The sequence below is a fragment of the Rosa chinensis genome, chromosome 2, assembly GCF_002994745.2.
Source record: "Rosa chinensis cultivar Old Blush chromosome 2, RchiOBHm-V2, whole genome shotgun sequence".
NCBI classification, from domain to species: domain Eukaryota; kingdom Viridiplantae; phylum Streptophyta; class Magnoliopsida; order Rosales; family Rosaceae; genus Rosa; species Rosa chinensis.
The window spans coordinates 5,245,418-5,263,156 of NC_037089.1; the positions used below are offsets into that span (position 1 = coordinate 5,245,418).

Consider the following 17,739-nt stretch of genomic DNA (forward strand, 5'->3'; position numbering starts at 1 on the left):
CGGACCATGCACTTGCTTGGAATCAAGCGGGAGAAAATCCAATCCACATCTCTTGCGCTCAAAAACTTTGCAGGAACTGTCACCAAAACCCTAGGGCTATTGTTCTTGAGTATTAAAGTCGGCCCAGCAGAGGGAGTTTATGCTTTCTTTGTGACGGATTGTTATGCGGCCTACAGCGCCATTTTGGGCAGGGATTGGATCCATCGGAGTTACTGCGTCCCGTCGACACTTCACCAAGAGTTGGTTATGTGGAACAGAGAGACAGACACGGCAGAAGTGGTCCCAGCAGATCCCCGTCCGTTTCCAGTCTCCGCAAATTATGTAGATGCCAGATACTATTTGGAACCTATCACTCCACTGCAGGTTAGTGGCATCGACGATAAGGGCCGCCCCACAGGGGTGACGGCCTCTGAACTAGCACAGTGGGGTCTCACGCTCGCAAAAGAAGGCTTGGAGAGGCCCGGCCATGTTGTGCCCAAACCATTAACTGATTAATGGATTACGACCTCACTGAGGAGGGAATGGAAGCCTTCCACTCGATACACGAGCGGTTGTCATCATACATGGTGGAAAAAGAGGCTTACGATCGCATCGCGACCTTAGAGGTCGTCAATGAAGAACTTGCTGATCCGGAGGATGACGAGGACGTCCACATTCAGCTCGCTCCGGCGGCGCTGGACGATACACCTCCAAAGGTTAAAGACCCTACAGAGAAAGTCAACCTGGGTACGGTAAGCGAGCCTATGGAAGTATCCATCAGTGCTTACCTAGAGCCTAACGAGAAACAGAGGCTCATCGAATTATTGCTAGAGTTCAAAGATTGCTTTGCGGAGAAGTATGAGGACATGCCCGGCCTGTCACCAGACTTGGTTTGTCATCAATTACCAACTCTTGCTGAAAAGAGGCCCGTCAAGCAGGAGCCTCGACGAATGAACTCCGAGACCCAGATCTTGGTAAAGGAAGAGGTAGAGAAAATGCACAAGTCAGGCATCATACGGGTGGCCAAGTATAACCAGTGGCTATCTAATATAGTGCCTGTCCGGAAGAAAAATGCAAGATAAGAGTCTGCGTTGACTATAGAGACTTGAATCTCGCCACACCTAAGGACGTTTACCCCATGCCGGTCGCGGATAGTTGGTGGACGCTGTGGCGGGCCATGACTGTTGTCCTTCATGGACGGCACTGCGGGATATCACCAGATTCCGGTCGCTGAAGAAGACAGACACAAGACTGCTTTCCGCTTGCCCTGGCTTCGCGGGAGTGTTTGAATATGTAGTCATGCCTTTTGGCCTGAAGAACGCCGGCGCGACGTATCAAAGAGCCATGAACCTGATCTTCCACGACATACTGGAAAGGTGTTAGAGGTATACATTGATGACGTAGTCGTCAAGTCTCAGAAGCGAAGGGGTCACATTGCAATCTCAGGAAAGTGTTTGAGCGCATGCGCCAACATAAACTCAAAATGAATCGGCCAAATGTGTGTTTGGAGTGCTCGCGGCGATTTTCTGGGGTTTATAGTCCACCAGCGAGGAATTGAGGTCCCCGAGGACAAGGCAGCGCAGTTATTCATGCATCTCCCCCACGGACGAAGAAGGAATTACAGCTCTTTTGGGTAAGATCAATTTTCTACGGCGTTTCATCTCTAATTCTGCAGGGAAATCCAGTCTTTCTCACCTTTGCTGAGACTACAAGGACAGAATGACTTTGTGGGAATCCAAGCATCAGGAGGCTTTCGATAGTATCAAGGCTTATTTAGCAAACCCACCAGTCTGGTTCCCCCTAGACCCGGAGTCCCGTTAAAACTGTATATCTCAGCAGCCGCCGCCTCCATTGGTAGCCTGCTCGCTCAGGACGATGAGGACGGTATCGAGCACGCTGTATTTATCTCAGCCGTGTCCTGACAGATTGCGAGACAAGGTATACCCCCATGGAAAAGCTGTGCTTAACCCTATACTTTTCGGCGTGCAAGTTGCGACATTACATGTTATCCTTCACTACTTGCATCATCGCTCAGACCGATTTGGTCAAATATATGTTGCCCGGCCTATCTTGAGAGGCCGCATTGGCAAATGGGTATTGGCACTTTCAGAGTTTTCGCTCCAGTATGTACCCAGAAGGCGGTCAAAGGCAAGCTATCGCAGATTTTCTAGCACATCATCCCCAGCTAGAAATACCCGTACTGAAAGAGCTAGAAATTGCCTGCAACGCCACGACTCGACCAGATAAAGAATGCATTCCTGAATACGAGGTCTGGTATCAGGCTACTATTTTTCTACAACCCTGGGTGTTATTCTTTGATGGCTCAAGGACAGATACTCTGGCCGGCGCAGGGATTGTTTTGGAGAATCCTGCCGGTGACCGTTTCTCTTATTCTTTCCAGCTCACGTTCCAATGTACTAATAATCAGGCTGAATATGAAGCTCTCATCATTGGACTCGAAGTCCTGTTGGAAATGGGCGTCCGGGACGTTCAGATTCGCGGAGATTCTCAGCTCGTGATAAATCAGCTTCTGGAAAAATATCGCTGTACGAGTTGGCTGCTCCTCCCCTACCTAAGTCGCGCCATTGAGCTTCTGGACCAATTTACAGATGTTGGTATGGAACATATACCACGTGAACGTAACTTTGCTGCCAATGAGCTCGCTCAGCTGGCTACGGGCATTAGCTTGAAATACGGAGTGCGCGAGCGCATTCTAAAAGTTGAGCGCCGCACACTACCTTCGTGGCTTGCTCGCCCTGATCCTCCAGATGATCCCGTGGTTGCGGTACTCGAGCCTATTGATGTTGATTGGCGGATCCCACTGATTGAATACCTCAACCGACCAGACTCCAGCGCTGATAGGAAAATTCGTTTCCTTGCTTGAATTACTTCCTTAGAGGTGATGAACTACGCAGACGTGGCGAAGATGGTATAGATTTTCGATGCGTCTACGGTCGCGAGGCCAAAAGATTGATGCGCGAGGTGCACACGGGGATATGTGGATCTCATCAAGCCGGACCTAAGATGCGTTGGCTCCTCCGACGTCATGGTTATTATTGGCCCAGCATTTTGAAGGATTGTATTGCATTCGCCAAAGGCTGTGCGGATTGTCAAGCACACGGTCCTGTCCAGCATGTTCCTAACATCCCTATGCAACCTATCATTAAACCTTGGCCTGCGCGAGGCTGGGCGCTGGACTTGATTGGGATGATCCATCCTCATTCTTCCCTACAGCACAAGTTTATCATTGTCGCCACTGATTACTTCACGAAATGGGTTGAAGCAGAACCTCTAAAGGAGGCCTCCGGCACTACCATTCGCCAGTTTATTTTCCGTAATATTCTCTGCAGGTTTGGCATACCTGAAGTGCTGGTGTCGGACAGGGGGCAGCATTCATGGGAGGCCCCGTTGAAGAGCTGGTGCATGACTTTGGCATTCAGTTCACACATAGTACTCCGTACTATGCTCAATCTAATGGTCAGGCGGAGGCGAGCAACAAGATAATCATCACCTTACTGAAGAAGATGTTGGTGGAGAATCCTAGACAGTGGCACGATACTTTGTACGAGACACTTTGGCCTATCGCACTTCTAAACGTAACCCACCGCCACGACGCCGTTCGCGCTTATGTTTGGACATGACGCTGTCTTACCATTAGAAATTAATGTGCATTCCTTACGAGTCCAGGAACAGCATCATTTGATTGGTGAGGACTATGTTCAAGCAATGTGGCAAGAGCACGAAGACTTAAGCGAGCAGCGCTTGGCCGCTTTGGACAATTTGGTGATGGACAAGCAGCGTATCGCCCGCGCCTATGACAAGAGGACGCGGGGTCGCAGTTTCAAAGAAGGTGACCTCGTTTGGAAGGCCATTTTACCCTTGGGTGAAAAGGTCACCGGTCGCGGTAAATGGACGCCGCGATGGGAGGGACCCTTTGTTATCCACCGAATATTGGAGCGCGGTGCTTTTCACCTCAAAGACATCGACGGCGCTATCCATCGCAACCCTATTAACGGTCGGTTTTTGAAAAAATATTACCCCAGTGTCTGGGAGTTTGACGATCCTCCCGACTCTGTTTTACTCCGACTGGGGGGCAACCTTAATCTTCATCGGCTCGCAGCGTTATGGTTATTCGGCCTTTTCTCTGTGGCCTTTCTGTTTTGTTTCTGCTCCCGCTGAACATTGGGGGGCAACATCTCAATATCTATTTGGGCCTATACAAGAGGCTTCATTTTAAGAACCTATACAAGAGGTTTTGTTTATGATTATAGTCCATGTTATCAGTTACTAGGTTGTTATTCATGATCTTGACAAAACGTGTTATTTTAAATACAAAGGCCTATACAAGAGGCTTTCATTTTGGATTATTTTTGATTTTGCGTTTGTACAGATTTTTGAGTAAATCGAGCATTTTTATTCATAAAGTGGCTTTGCGGCCAGAAGCATACAACAGAATAGAGCAATACAGGTTCACATGCGAGCTACAGACATGAAAGTTTAAAGTGTTCGCCGTGGCCGTGTGGAGAAGGATCTAGACGCAACCACCTCAGAGCATTCTTCCCCTATGATCAGATCCTCCTCCCATCTAAGTCGCCGCTGCTATCATCGATGCTGGAGGAAGAGGGAAATTCACTCCCCTTCTGGGGCCTCTCTTCCAGGCAGAGTTGGGCTCCAGAGCAGGCGTGACTCACAACCACATCTACCTCCTGGGGTAAATCAGAAAGTGCGTACCCAAGCCCCAGAGATAGACCGTGGAGGCAGAAAGGAAAGCCTCAAAGTGGCCTTCCTCCCCTCCTCCGTTTGCTCCGCGCAGGCAATCTGAAAAGTTGGACTCCTCAGAATTTGGTTCTGCCGCGTTAGGAGCGCGGCGTGTTCTTCGGTTTAACTGAGACTGGCAAGTTCATCCAGATTTTCAGTAACCAAAGACACGCCGTTGGACCTGAGATTAGGCCATGAAGCCTAACCAGGTCTTGAGATTAAGCCATGAAGCCTAAGAATCTGTGGCTAAGGGTGAGATTACGGTAGGAAGATTTTAGAAAATGGAGGAAAAGCAACAGGGCTGGCGAGTTCATCTTTGGAAGAAACATGGTGGTTGGGTTATCGCTCTTCTTTGGCAGCTGGTATTTATAGGGTTGATCTCACACCGTGCGGTAGGCAGTTGAGACGCTTTCAACGCCATCAATAAGAGAATCAATGCGGTTAAATGCGATTATCTCGGAAATGGAAGATATTGAAACGCGTGGGAAGCAGGACGGTCTCCAAGAAAGCAACCGCCCAAATTAGGATTATCTTTTCAACGGTCTTGCTTTTCATTAATTGGCAAACCTTAAGTGATATTTGGGCCGAACAAAGCGGGCTGAATATTGTATATATTAAACATATCCTTATACAAAGTAAAATGGGCCTAAAACAGGAGGCCTAAAGTTTTCGACCCGCATGGGTCAAGCGAAGCAAGTGCTCATCCAGACGAAAGCTAGCGTCGGCAGCAGCGTGCTCTGCTTGTCGAACTGCTTCGCGCGCTTGAGCCAAGTTCTGAGACATTGCTTCTAGCGCCGTTAGGGGCTGTTCTATCTGAGGCTCCTCCTGCGCCAGTTGGGCCGTGACCGTCACTAGTTGGGCCTGGGCTTCGATTAGTTGGGTTTGGAGATCCTGAATGTGGGTCCGAAGGTGGTTCTGTGAGATTCTCAGATCCCTAACGCGAATCGCTTGATCGCTTAGAGAGTCGCGAGATACTTCTGCTTGTTGTGCAAGGCCGTGATAGTGAACCTGAACCTGCCTGGCCTGCGCGGCCGCGGTCGTCCTATCTTTGATCCTTGCAGGAAGATTTTGCAAGAGCTCATATACTTCAACGAATTCATCTTCAGCGATGGCGCGTTCGCGGCGAAGTACCATCAGATATTCTTGAGCTCTGGCGGCTGCGCCCGGCAGTAAAATGTCAGGACCCAGGAGTCGCTGCAGATTGTCCCTCGCTTCATCCGCGACCCTCGGGGGAGCCACTTCGAGTACGCGAACAAGTCTTTCCAGCCTATTAGGGGGCTCAGGAGGAGGAACTGCAGCGATGATGTCTGCGTCAGCGGTAGCAGCAGCAGGGCCTACTTGAGGTTCGATGGTCGGGGCCGCAACTTGTTCTGGTACTGCATCCATATCAGCAACTATCTCTGGAATCTGGGGGGCAGGTTCTTGATTCGCCATGCCATCATCAGCAGGTTCAGCAGGGTCAGGGACAGCGACCTCCTCAACAGGGACGTCACTCTGCAATAAGGAAAGACGGTCAGGTGTACAAGAAGAATAAGAACTAAGGCACCAATTTTCAATTAAGAATACCTCTGCCACAGGACCCTCGCATGAGACGTTTACTGGCGCGGATTCCTGAGCTTCCTCATCAGGATTGCGATGAGGTGATGCAAGTGCTGGTGGCTGTGTAGCGAGCTGTTCCTCAGTTGATGCGTCCGGAAGGGGCGCATTCTCTTCCGTTTCATCGGAACTATCTTCTATGATCTGCACAGGGATAGAGGCTGAGCCGCCATCAGCGCTGACGGGAGGTGGAAGATTTTCAGGTCCCACGGATGTTGGCGCTCGCGAAGCGTTTGTCCCTTGAGCGGCGGCTGAAGAGCCTTCCCCGGCATGGTTGGATGGTCTGCGACGAACCTGTAAAGGAGAAGGGTGTGAAACTTAGGCAGAGACAGGGATAATTTCTAACATAGGCTCTTTGTTTCTTACCAGCCGGTCGGCCATCGGTTCATCTTCTTCCCAGGTGCCAGTATGAGCATCTGAGCGACTACGCTTGCGGGCTATAGCAGCCACGACCTGGGAGAAGCGAGAGATTAGCATTCAAATCACAAAGTTGGTCCTGAAGACAAAGGGTGCTTACGGTTTGTAGATCGTCGTCATCAGAAGAGGAAGAAGAGCCTTCAGCTGTAGCTTCAGCAAGTACTGTTTTTTGTTTTCCAGTCTGTCCAGCGGCCGTTGAAGCATGGTTTGTGCGGCGGCCAGGGCGCGGCGCACTCCCCTAATACAAACAAGAATGAGTAAATGAAACAAAGAAGGAGTCTGCAGAAATTAGAGTTGCAGTACTTACTTCTGGAGGTGGTTCACGAATTACGATGCCAGCCTGGGCCGGGCGAGGAGCTCGCGTAGGCCTGACCACTTGGAGGGGTCGAGGCCTGTTGGCATCTTCAGAAAAGCGAGCGAGCACTTCAATATCAGTGGGGTATGGGTTCCTGAGCTCGCCAAAGAGAGTAGCGAAGAGTTCGTCATCTGGTTGAGTCCAGCAGTTGACAGAGACTTCTCTCCACCAAATCTCATACCCTTCTTCGGTTCCGTCGACAGCCTCTAGGTTTTGGGCCCAATCTGGAAGGTCGACCAGCACGAGCATACTTTGTGCCGGTGGGGGCCCGGAAGGTGGACCGAATCTTCTCCAGGAAGTGTTGTAGTTCCAGGCATCATACGGAGGGATTGGTACCAATTGGACAAGGCCAAATTGGCGGGCGAAATGGTTAGGAGCGTAGAGCTCATAGCTGAGTTCCTCGGTAGCGAGCCGAATGTCTGAACAAGAGATGGCGCGGCGGAACGCCAAGCGAGCGCGGTCGGGATAACGAGGATCGCCAGGGAGGAATCCATATTGTAACACAGAAGGGAATCGTCTCCCCAGAATTAAATCACAGTATGGCATGTCGTCTAGCAAGTACAGATAAGAAAAGCACTCAGAGTAGGGGGGAGATGAGTACTTGTCCTCGCAACAAAACCATCGACCTAACAGTTGATCGACCGGCGGAGATAGCAGGATATCTTCGCGGCGGAAGAATGGGAAGTAGGTCTGGATCCAGAAGTCCAAAATCCAGAAGGGTCCGGAAATGTTGGTCTCAAAGGGGTGCATCGTCGCTTGGTACAGCATGCGATAAATAGCACCCAAGACCGGTTGTCCGAGCCCGATGTTGCGGCCGTTGTAGAGGGCCGTTGCTAAATAGGTCCAGGTACCAGTGGGCTTGCAGGAGGAGGTGCAGAATACGAATTTACAGAGCCAATATTCAAGGAAAGCGATTCCTCCGGTCGCATTGTGTTCCCGGCTGTAATATGCCAGCCATCTTGGGTATGAACCACTATGAGCGCTGCGGCCTTGCTGGGCCATGGTCAAAGTGAAATCGGTCGAGTCAAATTGACCATGCACATACGGCTCGCCATCGATGGGAAGGCCAGTGATGGCAAGGATGTCCAACAGGGTAATGCTCATTTGACCAAATCTGAAGTCAAATGTGTTGGTGGAGGTATTCCAGAAACAGAGGAAGGCAGCGAGTGGCGAGCGATTACCACCGCGAGGAAGGTGGAAGCACAAATCAATAGCATGGGTGATACCCGCAGCATTCCAGCGACCTAGATCTCGCGCCCGTGCCTCGCGATACCAAGAGGTTTCCTGCGCGCTAATGGAGGATGGCCAATTCCCTATCTTGGCTCGATGGTTTTGGACACCCCAACCGCTAAAGTCTCCGGGAGTCCTTCGGAGGACTAGAATGGGCCGCCGGACAGGAAGACCATACATAGCGATGGCATCATTTGGGATAACACCTTGCGGTGCTGGGCCTAATCCGGTGTGGTGATTGGAAAACGAAGGAGTAGGGGTCGGTGAATAGTGGTCTCTAGATGAATGCGAGCCCCGATACTGGTGCCCCAAGTCCGAGCAGCCATTTCGTTCAATTCTTCTTCCTGATCGACGACAATTTTCTTAGGGGGAGCCATTTCTGGATCGTTTGCAAAGAAGATGGAGCAGAGATGAGTGCGGCTGTGAGTTTAAATAAAGAATTTTGTGAGGGAAACGATGCGACAGAAAGCGTTTCACAAATGAGGGGACGCGACCCTTATTAATGGCATCGTTTCAAGCGACCGACGCTTCTTTTTAAGTCCCCTTCAATCAGTTGCATTTTAGCAGGCCTGATTTCGGGGCCTGGGGGCAATGTTTGAGCCCAAAAGTAAGTTTGGCAAAATCCTTTAGTGGGTCTGAGCCAGTGGGCCGATACTTGCGGCCCAAAATGGGATTACATGGACTTGGGTCGTGATGCTGCTTATCCCATATCTCATAAGGAGATATCATCATTAATTGCATGAAGATTTGAGCGCTTAGAAGGGCGCGAAGATATATTTGCACTTGATACGTGCGTATCCTACTGCTCGCATCCAGCGATCACGTCTAGGATTCTAAAAGGCAAAATGTTTCTCTGGCCGATACTTGCCTACATTCTAGCGACGACAGAGGCGGATAACATTAGTTATCGCTTACGATAGATATCAAGACTATTAAGAGTTTTGATTTGATTCAAGGCCAATAACTGCGGCCTAAAATATAGTATTTCATTCCTATTTGGACAATGAATCTGCAATAGCCTATATATAGAGGCTAAAGACAATACAGAAAAGGACCTCTCTCGAATCAATCAATCCCAGCGATTACAAAGCCTCCCCGGAGCAAACCCTCAACCTCGTTGAAACCCGGTGACCGCCCGCCAGTCCTAGTCTCCTCGCGAGCCGACTGTCAGCCTCACCAGCTCAACCCGGCGACCGTACTTCCAGTCCCAGTCTCCCCAGGAGCCGACTGCGAGCACAACCGCCACTGTTACTTCCAGCGAAGCAAGGGTAACGCCCTCGCACCCAGCGAAGCTAAAGTCACGCTTTAGCAAACCCGTGTTCCTCTCAAACTTCCCAGTGATTGCTTTGCTCGGCTTTCAAGTTGAGTATCGATTCAGTGAACGCAAAGAGACCACAACCAAAGCCCTTACCCGCGTAAGGCAAGAAGTCCTTCTCCGGAAGGCAAGAAAAGAACCCTGTGACGAGGTTGGTGCTCTCCTCGTCCACAACGCTTGAAAAGAAGTCAGGTCACGGGACTACCCCAACGACTGCACCCCGCGGTGCTGGCACGCCTGCGCAACCACTCGCCCAAAAGAGACTGTTTGCACACCAGCTGGTTTTGGAGCCAAACACATGTCAAAGAGAGCAGTAGACACAAGCGAATTATCATCAATTCCCATATGAACTGCCTTTCCATGAACAACCTGGCCATGATACAGCGATGATGATCTGAGATTTTCCCGATAACATGTCACTCAACAGTGCGTCAATGCCAAAGCATCCTCTTACCGACCATTCTGTGCATAACCTACTATCATTGTTGTCCAAAAAGTCTTATCCTTCCCTCTAATTTCATCAAATGTGTTCCTTGCTTCAACTATACATCCACATTGGAAGTAAGCTCTGAGAACATGTGACAGCACAACCTGGTCATGCTTCAACCCGAATAATTGCATTTCACGAAACAGATTAATGCATTCTCAGGCTGCCCAATTTTAAGATACCCCGGAAGTAAAATTCTTACGTGGTGGGGCCATGCGGCCCTCCAATTAAAAATTTCAAAATTTTCCCTTTTTTCTGAAACTGCCCCTGATTTTTAATATGCAAGACCCAAAATACCCCATGCTTGGGCACTGATTGGCCCGCCCCACTGCCACGTGGTGCGGGTGCCGTACGTAAGACTCCCTCTACCCCGGAAATCCGGAATCATCATGTTCTATGACAACATAATATTCTTGTTAACCAATGCGTCAATCAACCATTGAGACACATGAATGTTATCATACTTGGCATACATATCGATCAATGCATTCCAAAGAGAAACATTAATTCTCTCTGAACATACCAACAACTCTGCCATGAATTTTCTTCCCCAGCCTAGAATCCATCAATAACTTGGGGCAAACTTGTAACGTAACTAACAAACGTATACTCTCTGAGGAGTGAAGGCTCAAAAGCCCTTCTTGCATTTTCACAAAAGCTTCAAACGCCTTGCTCCAACACCCATTTGCAGCCGTACCCACAATCACCGTATCGTAAAAGACCAAATCTCGAGAACGCATTCGATCAAAGATTGCCCCCAATTCCTCAACAGTCCCAGATTATGGTTTCCAACTTCCAAGAGTAAGCATGTTTCTTACACATTTTATCAATGGGCCAGGTTCTGTGCGTGACCAAGTTCCCCAAACTTGGCATATAGCTGCAGGATCCAATTATGGAGGAAGGTCAAAAGTCTTGGTGGGATTAAACTAGTGAAGGTCCATGTGAGAATCTCCTTACTTGCGTAACATTGTTGCCTTGAAAGCATTGGAGCACGAGCCTAGTGGAGGTCTCAGCGGTGGCGCAGCCGCTGGAGTACAAGAAGTCTATGGCGTCACAAAGCTTGAGCTTAGTTACCCTTAGTAGCAGCTTTCATAGTTCTCGCTTTGAATTTGAATTATGGTTTCTCTGTTATAGGAGTCTCACTCAAACTACATGTCGCTAAATAGTGAACACAACAACAAAAATAAGTAATCAAGCTAAGGTATGTTCATGTTCATGTGAAGACAATTATTATAGTTTTATCACGAATAATTATTATTATTATTATTATTATTTTTTTTTTTTAAAAAAAAACCCCACTCCATTCCCACCCTTGATGGGGCTCGAACTCTTGACCTCTTATATATGAGACCAAAGCCTTACCACCCCACCAAACACACACACCCCACCAATCACGAATATTATTTGAACTATACGCAAACTGAATAATCACGTTTATATTATTATAATTTAGAAGTTACCTAACAAAGTTTCAGTATTTTCACCTTTACCAATATGATTCTTAGATTCAAGACTTTTGACCATTTCCTAGTGCCATTTGCTGGGTATGAATCTATCTAATTGACTGGGTTAACGCGTAAGCAGTGGTCTCAATTGTCCAAGGGCAATTGCAAAAGATGATAACAACATCTACATAAACAATGGCATAAATACAATCATACAAATCCAACAATGTTTCTGTTAGGTCAAGAGTAATCCAAACAATACGAAAGGAAAGCTTACTGACTTGAAAAGGAAAAAGGGTGCCAAATGGAAGAGGTGCTCAAACTACTATTTACATATTCAACCAAATGCTACTAATGCAGGCCTTGTGTCCCATAGGGTTCTGTAGCTTCTGATGGTGGTCTTAATAATAGAATAATAATTTACTAGAGAGAAAATAACAAATTTATGCTAATATTTCCTCTAGTTCTTTGTACCTCAATTTTGGTAGATATAAAGCAATGCTTCATGCTTGTGAGTTGTGACAACAGCAGATGCTGAGCTAACAGAAAATAAAAGGAATAAAGAGGTGTCAATCCATGAGGTTGAAAAGTTGGAAATTTATATAGAAAATTCCTTGGTGGGTTACATTTCATTTTCTTTGGTTGAAATATAGGTGAGAGGTTGGAATTGAGATGTGAATACATATGGAAAAAGTTACATTAAAGCATTTGACCCTTTTTGGCTGAACTATACCTAACCTCTCCAACATTTAAAGCAGATATTCACTTCAGTTTTTCAGATTTCCATTTAGAACCCAGATTTTCTTTCCTGATGTACTCCATATTCTGGTCATGGATAAGAATCATTAGACAATTACCAGACTTGTTTTAAGCTCATAAGGACAAAACTAGCACAACCTGGGAAGCTGGAAGTGGAAACTGGTTGTCTGATTTGGAAATAAATCCAGGAAACAACATGGTACTGCCAAGTGTCTATGTCCCCCCCCCCCCCCTCTGTGGGCTCAGCCAACTACATAAACAAATCCATTTTCTAATTCTTTCTTAAACTTCAACCTCTAGAATTCACTGCAAAAAATCAGATGAAGCAGATTTAGATGAAGATGAAAGGTGTAATAGTATGATGGTGACAAAGAGACCCGTTCATCTTTAATTCCAAGACTCGGACTCAGTAAGCTACTATCAGAAACAAAGACATAGACATGGTCTTTCCTGGACATGGTGACAAGTTTGACATTAAATACCCATATCTAACTCCCCTGATAACTGTTACACATTCTATTCTATTCATTCTTGATTCTTCCCTTTTTTTAAATTTCAAAAGAGTCCTAATTTTCTTGTCTCCTCCAAAATCCAAAATCCCATCTTCCCCCAAATTGCAATCCCATCAAACAAACAAAGTGGGGCTTTCTCAAATTCAGTGCCTTTTCCTAACATATCACACTCCAAAAACTTGATCATCACAATCATGGCTTCCTTCAAAGTCAAGCAAGAATAACCCACCACCCAAAACCAAAAAGCTGTCCCCACTGACCCAAAGTCTCTTCCTTTTTTGTTTCCCAGAATGGCCCAGATTATCAGAGACAGAGTTTTCGGCTCCTTTGGTGGTTCCAGACGACACAACAGAGTCCCTATTCCAATTCCACAACCCGAACCCGAACCCGAACCCGAACGCGTCGTCATGCCCGTTTACCCGGTCGAAGACCTGCCCAACCCGTTCGGGGACTTGGGCCCGCATCTCTCGGACTCGGACCTCCGAGAAACCGTCTACGAGATCCTAGTCGGAGCCTGCCGGAGCTCCGGCCCGAAACCGCTCACCTACACCCCGCAGTCGGAGAAGATCACCGACCGGAATTCCCAGTCTTCTTCTTCTTCCTCCTCGCTGTCGTCACTTCAGAGGTCGCTGACGTCATCGGCGAAGAAGGCTCTGGGTTTGCAGCAAACGGCGTCGTCTAAGAGGCTCGGTGGGAGTAGTAAACGGTCCGGGTCGGTTTTTGAGCTCATGCGGGTCCAGATGAGGGTTTCGGAGCAGACCGATACCCGAATCAGGAGAGCCCTTCTCAGAGTTGCTGCTGGTCAGGTCAGTAGTGATTTCTTGATTTTCAATATTTGTGATAGTTACTGTAATAGATTTACAAGGAAATAAATCAAGGAAAATCGAATTGTGAATCAAAAATCTGACACTGTTGTATTGATAACTGTTTTTTTTTATGTCTAGTGTTTGAGGAATCAGAAACTCTAGTAAAATTTGTTATTTCATAACTATTCACTTCTTTTTAGCTACTGTAAATTTTTCGGCACTTCTGATGAAGTTTGTCGTATTTCTTAAGTAATGCTTGGATTGTGTTAACTGGGATGTGGGAATGTGAATTAGGTTGTTGAAATGCATGGTTTTAGCTGTATGTGTTATTGTAATCCAGACTGTTTGATGTGTTTGGGATTTATTTCTGTGTTTGTATCAGCTCGGACGAAAGATAGAGAGCATGGTTTTGCCTCTGGAGCTGTTACAGCATTTCAGGTCGTTAGATTTTGCGAATCAGCAGGAGTATGAAGCTTGGCAGAGGAGGAATTTGAAGGTTCTTGAAGTGGGACTCCTGGTGTATCCTCATATGCCGTCGGATAGAAAAGACACCGCTCCTCAACAGCTCCGGAAGATTATACGTGGGGCCTTGGAGAAACCCATGGAAACTGGAAAGAACACCGAGACAATGCAAGTTCTCCGCAGTCTTGTTATGTCGCTTGCCTGCAGATCGTTTGATGGTACTGTTTCCGACACATGCCACTGGGCAGATGGGTTTCCGTTGAATCTCAGGCTCTACCAAAAGCTCCTGGAATCGTGTTTTGACCTGAATGAAGAAACTTCTATTATTGAAGAGCTTGATGAGGTTTTAGAAGTCATGAAGAAGACCTGGGTAGTCCTTGGAATAAACCAAATTCTGCATAATCTGTGTTTTGCATGGGTTTTATTTCATCGATATGTTACAACTGGCCAAGTGGATAATGACCTGCTGTTTGCAGCCAATAACCTCTTGGCGGAAGTTCAGCAAGATGCCAATGCCACAAAAGATCCATCTTATTTGAAGATCGTAAGTTCAACATTGAATACAATACTGGGTTGGACTGAGAGAAGGCTTCTTGCCTACCGTGATGTTTTCAACGCTGGCAATATTGAGTCGATGCAAAACATTGTCTCCCTGGGGGTATTATCAGCAAAAGTACTAGTAGAGGATATCTCTCACGAGTATCGTAGGAAGAGAAAAGAAGTTGATGTGGCACGTGACAGGGTTGACACCTACATAAGATCATCAATACGCACTGCTTTTGCTCAGGCAAGTTCTCATATTTCTGCAGCAATTATACTAAATGCTGTAATGTGTATTATGCTTGGAATTATATTACCAAGCTTCCTTGTCTTTCCTTCTTTGCTCTAAAATATATTGCTCAACATTCTGTATAATTTCTTATGGCAGAAACTGGAAAAAGTGGGCTCCAACAAGCGCCTATCAAAGAGCCAAAATAATCGTATTCCTACCTTGTCCGTCCTTGCAACAGAAGTTAGCGAACTGGCCTTTAGTGAGAAAGATATATTTGGTCCAGTGTTGAAGAGATGGCACCCTTTTGCAACGGGTGTTGCTATGGCTACGCTGCATTCTTGCTATGGAGACAAGCTCAAGCAATTTGTGGATGGTATCAGTGAGTTGACTCCTGATACTGTACAAGTACTAAAAGCTGCTGACAAATTGGAGAAAGATATTGTGCAGATTGCTGTCGAAGATTCAGTAGATAGTGAGGATGGCGGGAAATCCATCATACAGGAGATGCCTCCTTATGAGGCTGAAGCTGTAATGGCTGAGCTTGCGAAGGCTTGGATAAGGACAAGATTGGACAGGCTGAAGGAATGGGTTGACAGAAATCTGCAACAAGAGGTATGGATTTTCTGTCTCGACCAACAACAAGAAGAAACTGTGCTGAAGTTTCCTCTGGTGCACTGTGTCCCACTGTGATGGTTTAGTCAAGTTTCAGTTGCCCAACTTGAGACTATTACACACTTCATGGATCTGATGTTGTGAACTTTATTCTGCAGGTCTGGAATCCACAAGCGAACAAAGAACGCTTTGCTCCTTCTGCCATTGAAGTTTTACGCATTGTAGATGAAACATTGGAAGCATTCTTTATGTTGCCTATACCAATGCATCCTGGCTTGATTCCAGAATTGAAGACTGGTCTTGATAGATGTCTTCAATACTATGTATCGAAAGCCAAGACTGGCTGTGGTATAGATCTTATTTTCAAAGCTTGCTCTCGTGCATTGAATTTGAAGTTTTCAATCTCCATTATAACCACCACTTCTCTTGTGATCTGTGCAGGAACCCGAATTACCTTCATTCCCACTTTGCCTGCTTTGACTAGATGTTCAGCGGGATCAAAATTTCATGGTGTATTCAAGAAGAAGGAAAGGTCACATATAAACCAGAGGAGGAAATCTCAGGTTGGAAGTACAAATGGGGATGGTTCATTTGGGATTCCGCAACTTTGTGTTCGCATTAATACTCTGCAGCATATTCGAATGGAGTTGGGAGTTTTTGAGAAGAGGATTGTTGCTCATCTTGGGAACTTGGAATCCACTCAAAAGGGAGATTTTGCGAATGGGATGGGCAAAATGTTTGAGCTCTCAGCACCTGCTTGTTTCGAAGGGATCCAACAACTTTGTGAGGCAACAGCTTACAAGGTTGTTTTCCATGAACTAAGTCATGTTCTTTGGGATGGCTTGTATAATGTGGATGCTCCCTCATGTAGAATTGAGCCATTTCTTCAGGAACTTGAGCAATTTTTGGAGATTATCTCGTCAACAGTTCACAACAGAGTTAGAACGCGTCTTATTACGGATGTCATGAAAGCTTCTTTTGATGGGTTCTTGTTGGTTTTGCTAGCTGGAGGCCCTTCCCGCAGTTTCACACTGAGAGATTCTAACATAATAGAGGAGGATTTTAAATTTCTGACTGATTTGTTCTGGTCAAACGGGGATGGATTACCAGCTGATTTAATAGCTAAGTTGTCAACCACTGTTAAGGACATCCTTCCTCTCTACCGTACTGAGACTGATAGCCTTATTGAAAAGTTCAAGCGCACGACTTTGGAGAACTATGGCTCTTCTGCGAAGTCCCACCTGCCATTGCCTCCAACTTCCGATGAGTGGAATTCCAATGACCCAAATACACTTCTACGTGTCTTATGTCATAGGAATGATGAGACTGCAGCCAAGTTTCTGAAGAAGACTTACAATTTGCCTAAAAAGCTGTAACAACTGTGGTGATGAATGACAACAACTGAATGCATGGTTTCAGCAGCAACTAGGGTCATTTCGGTACGACATCACCCCTCAACAGCTCTGGAGATAATCGTGTTTTGTCAGAAGAGCTGTTCAATTGGAGGCATAGTATTCACATGTATAGTGTATTTATTCACCACAGATAACATATGCTGCTTGTTCAGAGCTTAGTTAGTAAGGAAGTTCAGGGGAGCAGTGGACTTCCTTCTTAATCCAGAGGATTCAATAAGGCTTGGAATTTGTAATCTTCAAGGGTCGGCGAGTATTTACTACTATTCTTTGTTCTGTTGTGTTCATAATAATGCACTTGACGGAATGTGGTGAGGTCATTCAGCTTTCTTCTACATTGAATCCAATTATTGTCGGTGGCACTTTCCGGCAGAGAAAAACTGATCGAACTGCATTCTTGCGAAATTTGTCGTATTTTGAACATGTACATAAAAAACAGGGAAATTTTCCGAGAACAATTGGAGCATGGTAGTAGCATTTCAGTCAACCAAATTACGAACCTCATTTTATAACCCCATGGTACAAATTTTCACATAATCAAGCAGGTCATGTTACATATGGTTATCGCCATATTTTGAAGAAGAAACGAAAATACTCCGATCGGATTATTAATTTAATCACTAGTACAAATATGGCGAAAAAAAATTTCGTCGGCAAATTTAATTTTTTGAGATCCGTAAGGAACTGGAAAGAATTGAATCAAGTTCCCTATGTCTCAGATTTTGAAGAACTAATTTTACTTTGCTGATGATTCTATAGATCAGTTGCACGGAGCTTGAATTTGGTACGTAGCGTTTTTAGGTAAACAGTAAGTATCATGCC

The 17,739-nt window shown here is 46.3% G+C and overlaps 1 protein-coding gene across 1 annotated transcript; it reads left to right on the forward strand.

Annotated features, from left to right (window-relative positions):
- Nucleotides 1–12,657: 12,657 nt before the first annotated feature.
- LOC112186732 (protein unc-13 homolog) lies at nt 12,658–17,372 on the forward strand. Its single transcript, XM_024325230.2, has 5 exons — nt 12,658–13,659; nt 14,042–14,908; nt 15,050–15,505; nt 15,664–15,853; nt 15,947–17,372. Exons 1-5 carry the CDS (start codon nt 13,144–13,146, stop codon nt 16,879–16,881), a joined length of 2,964 nt encoding a protein of 987 aa, XP_024180998.1. The 5' UTR covers nt 12,658–13,143; the 3' UTR covers nt 16,882–17,372.
- The last annotated feature ends 367 nt before the right edge of the window (nt 17,373–17,739 follow it).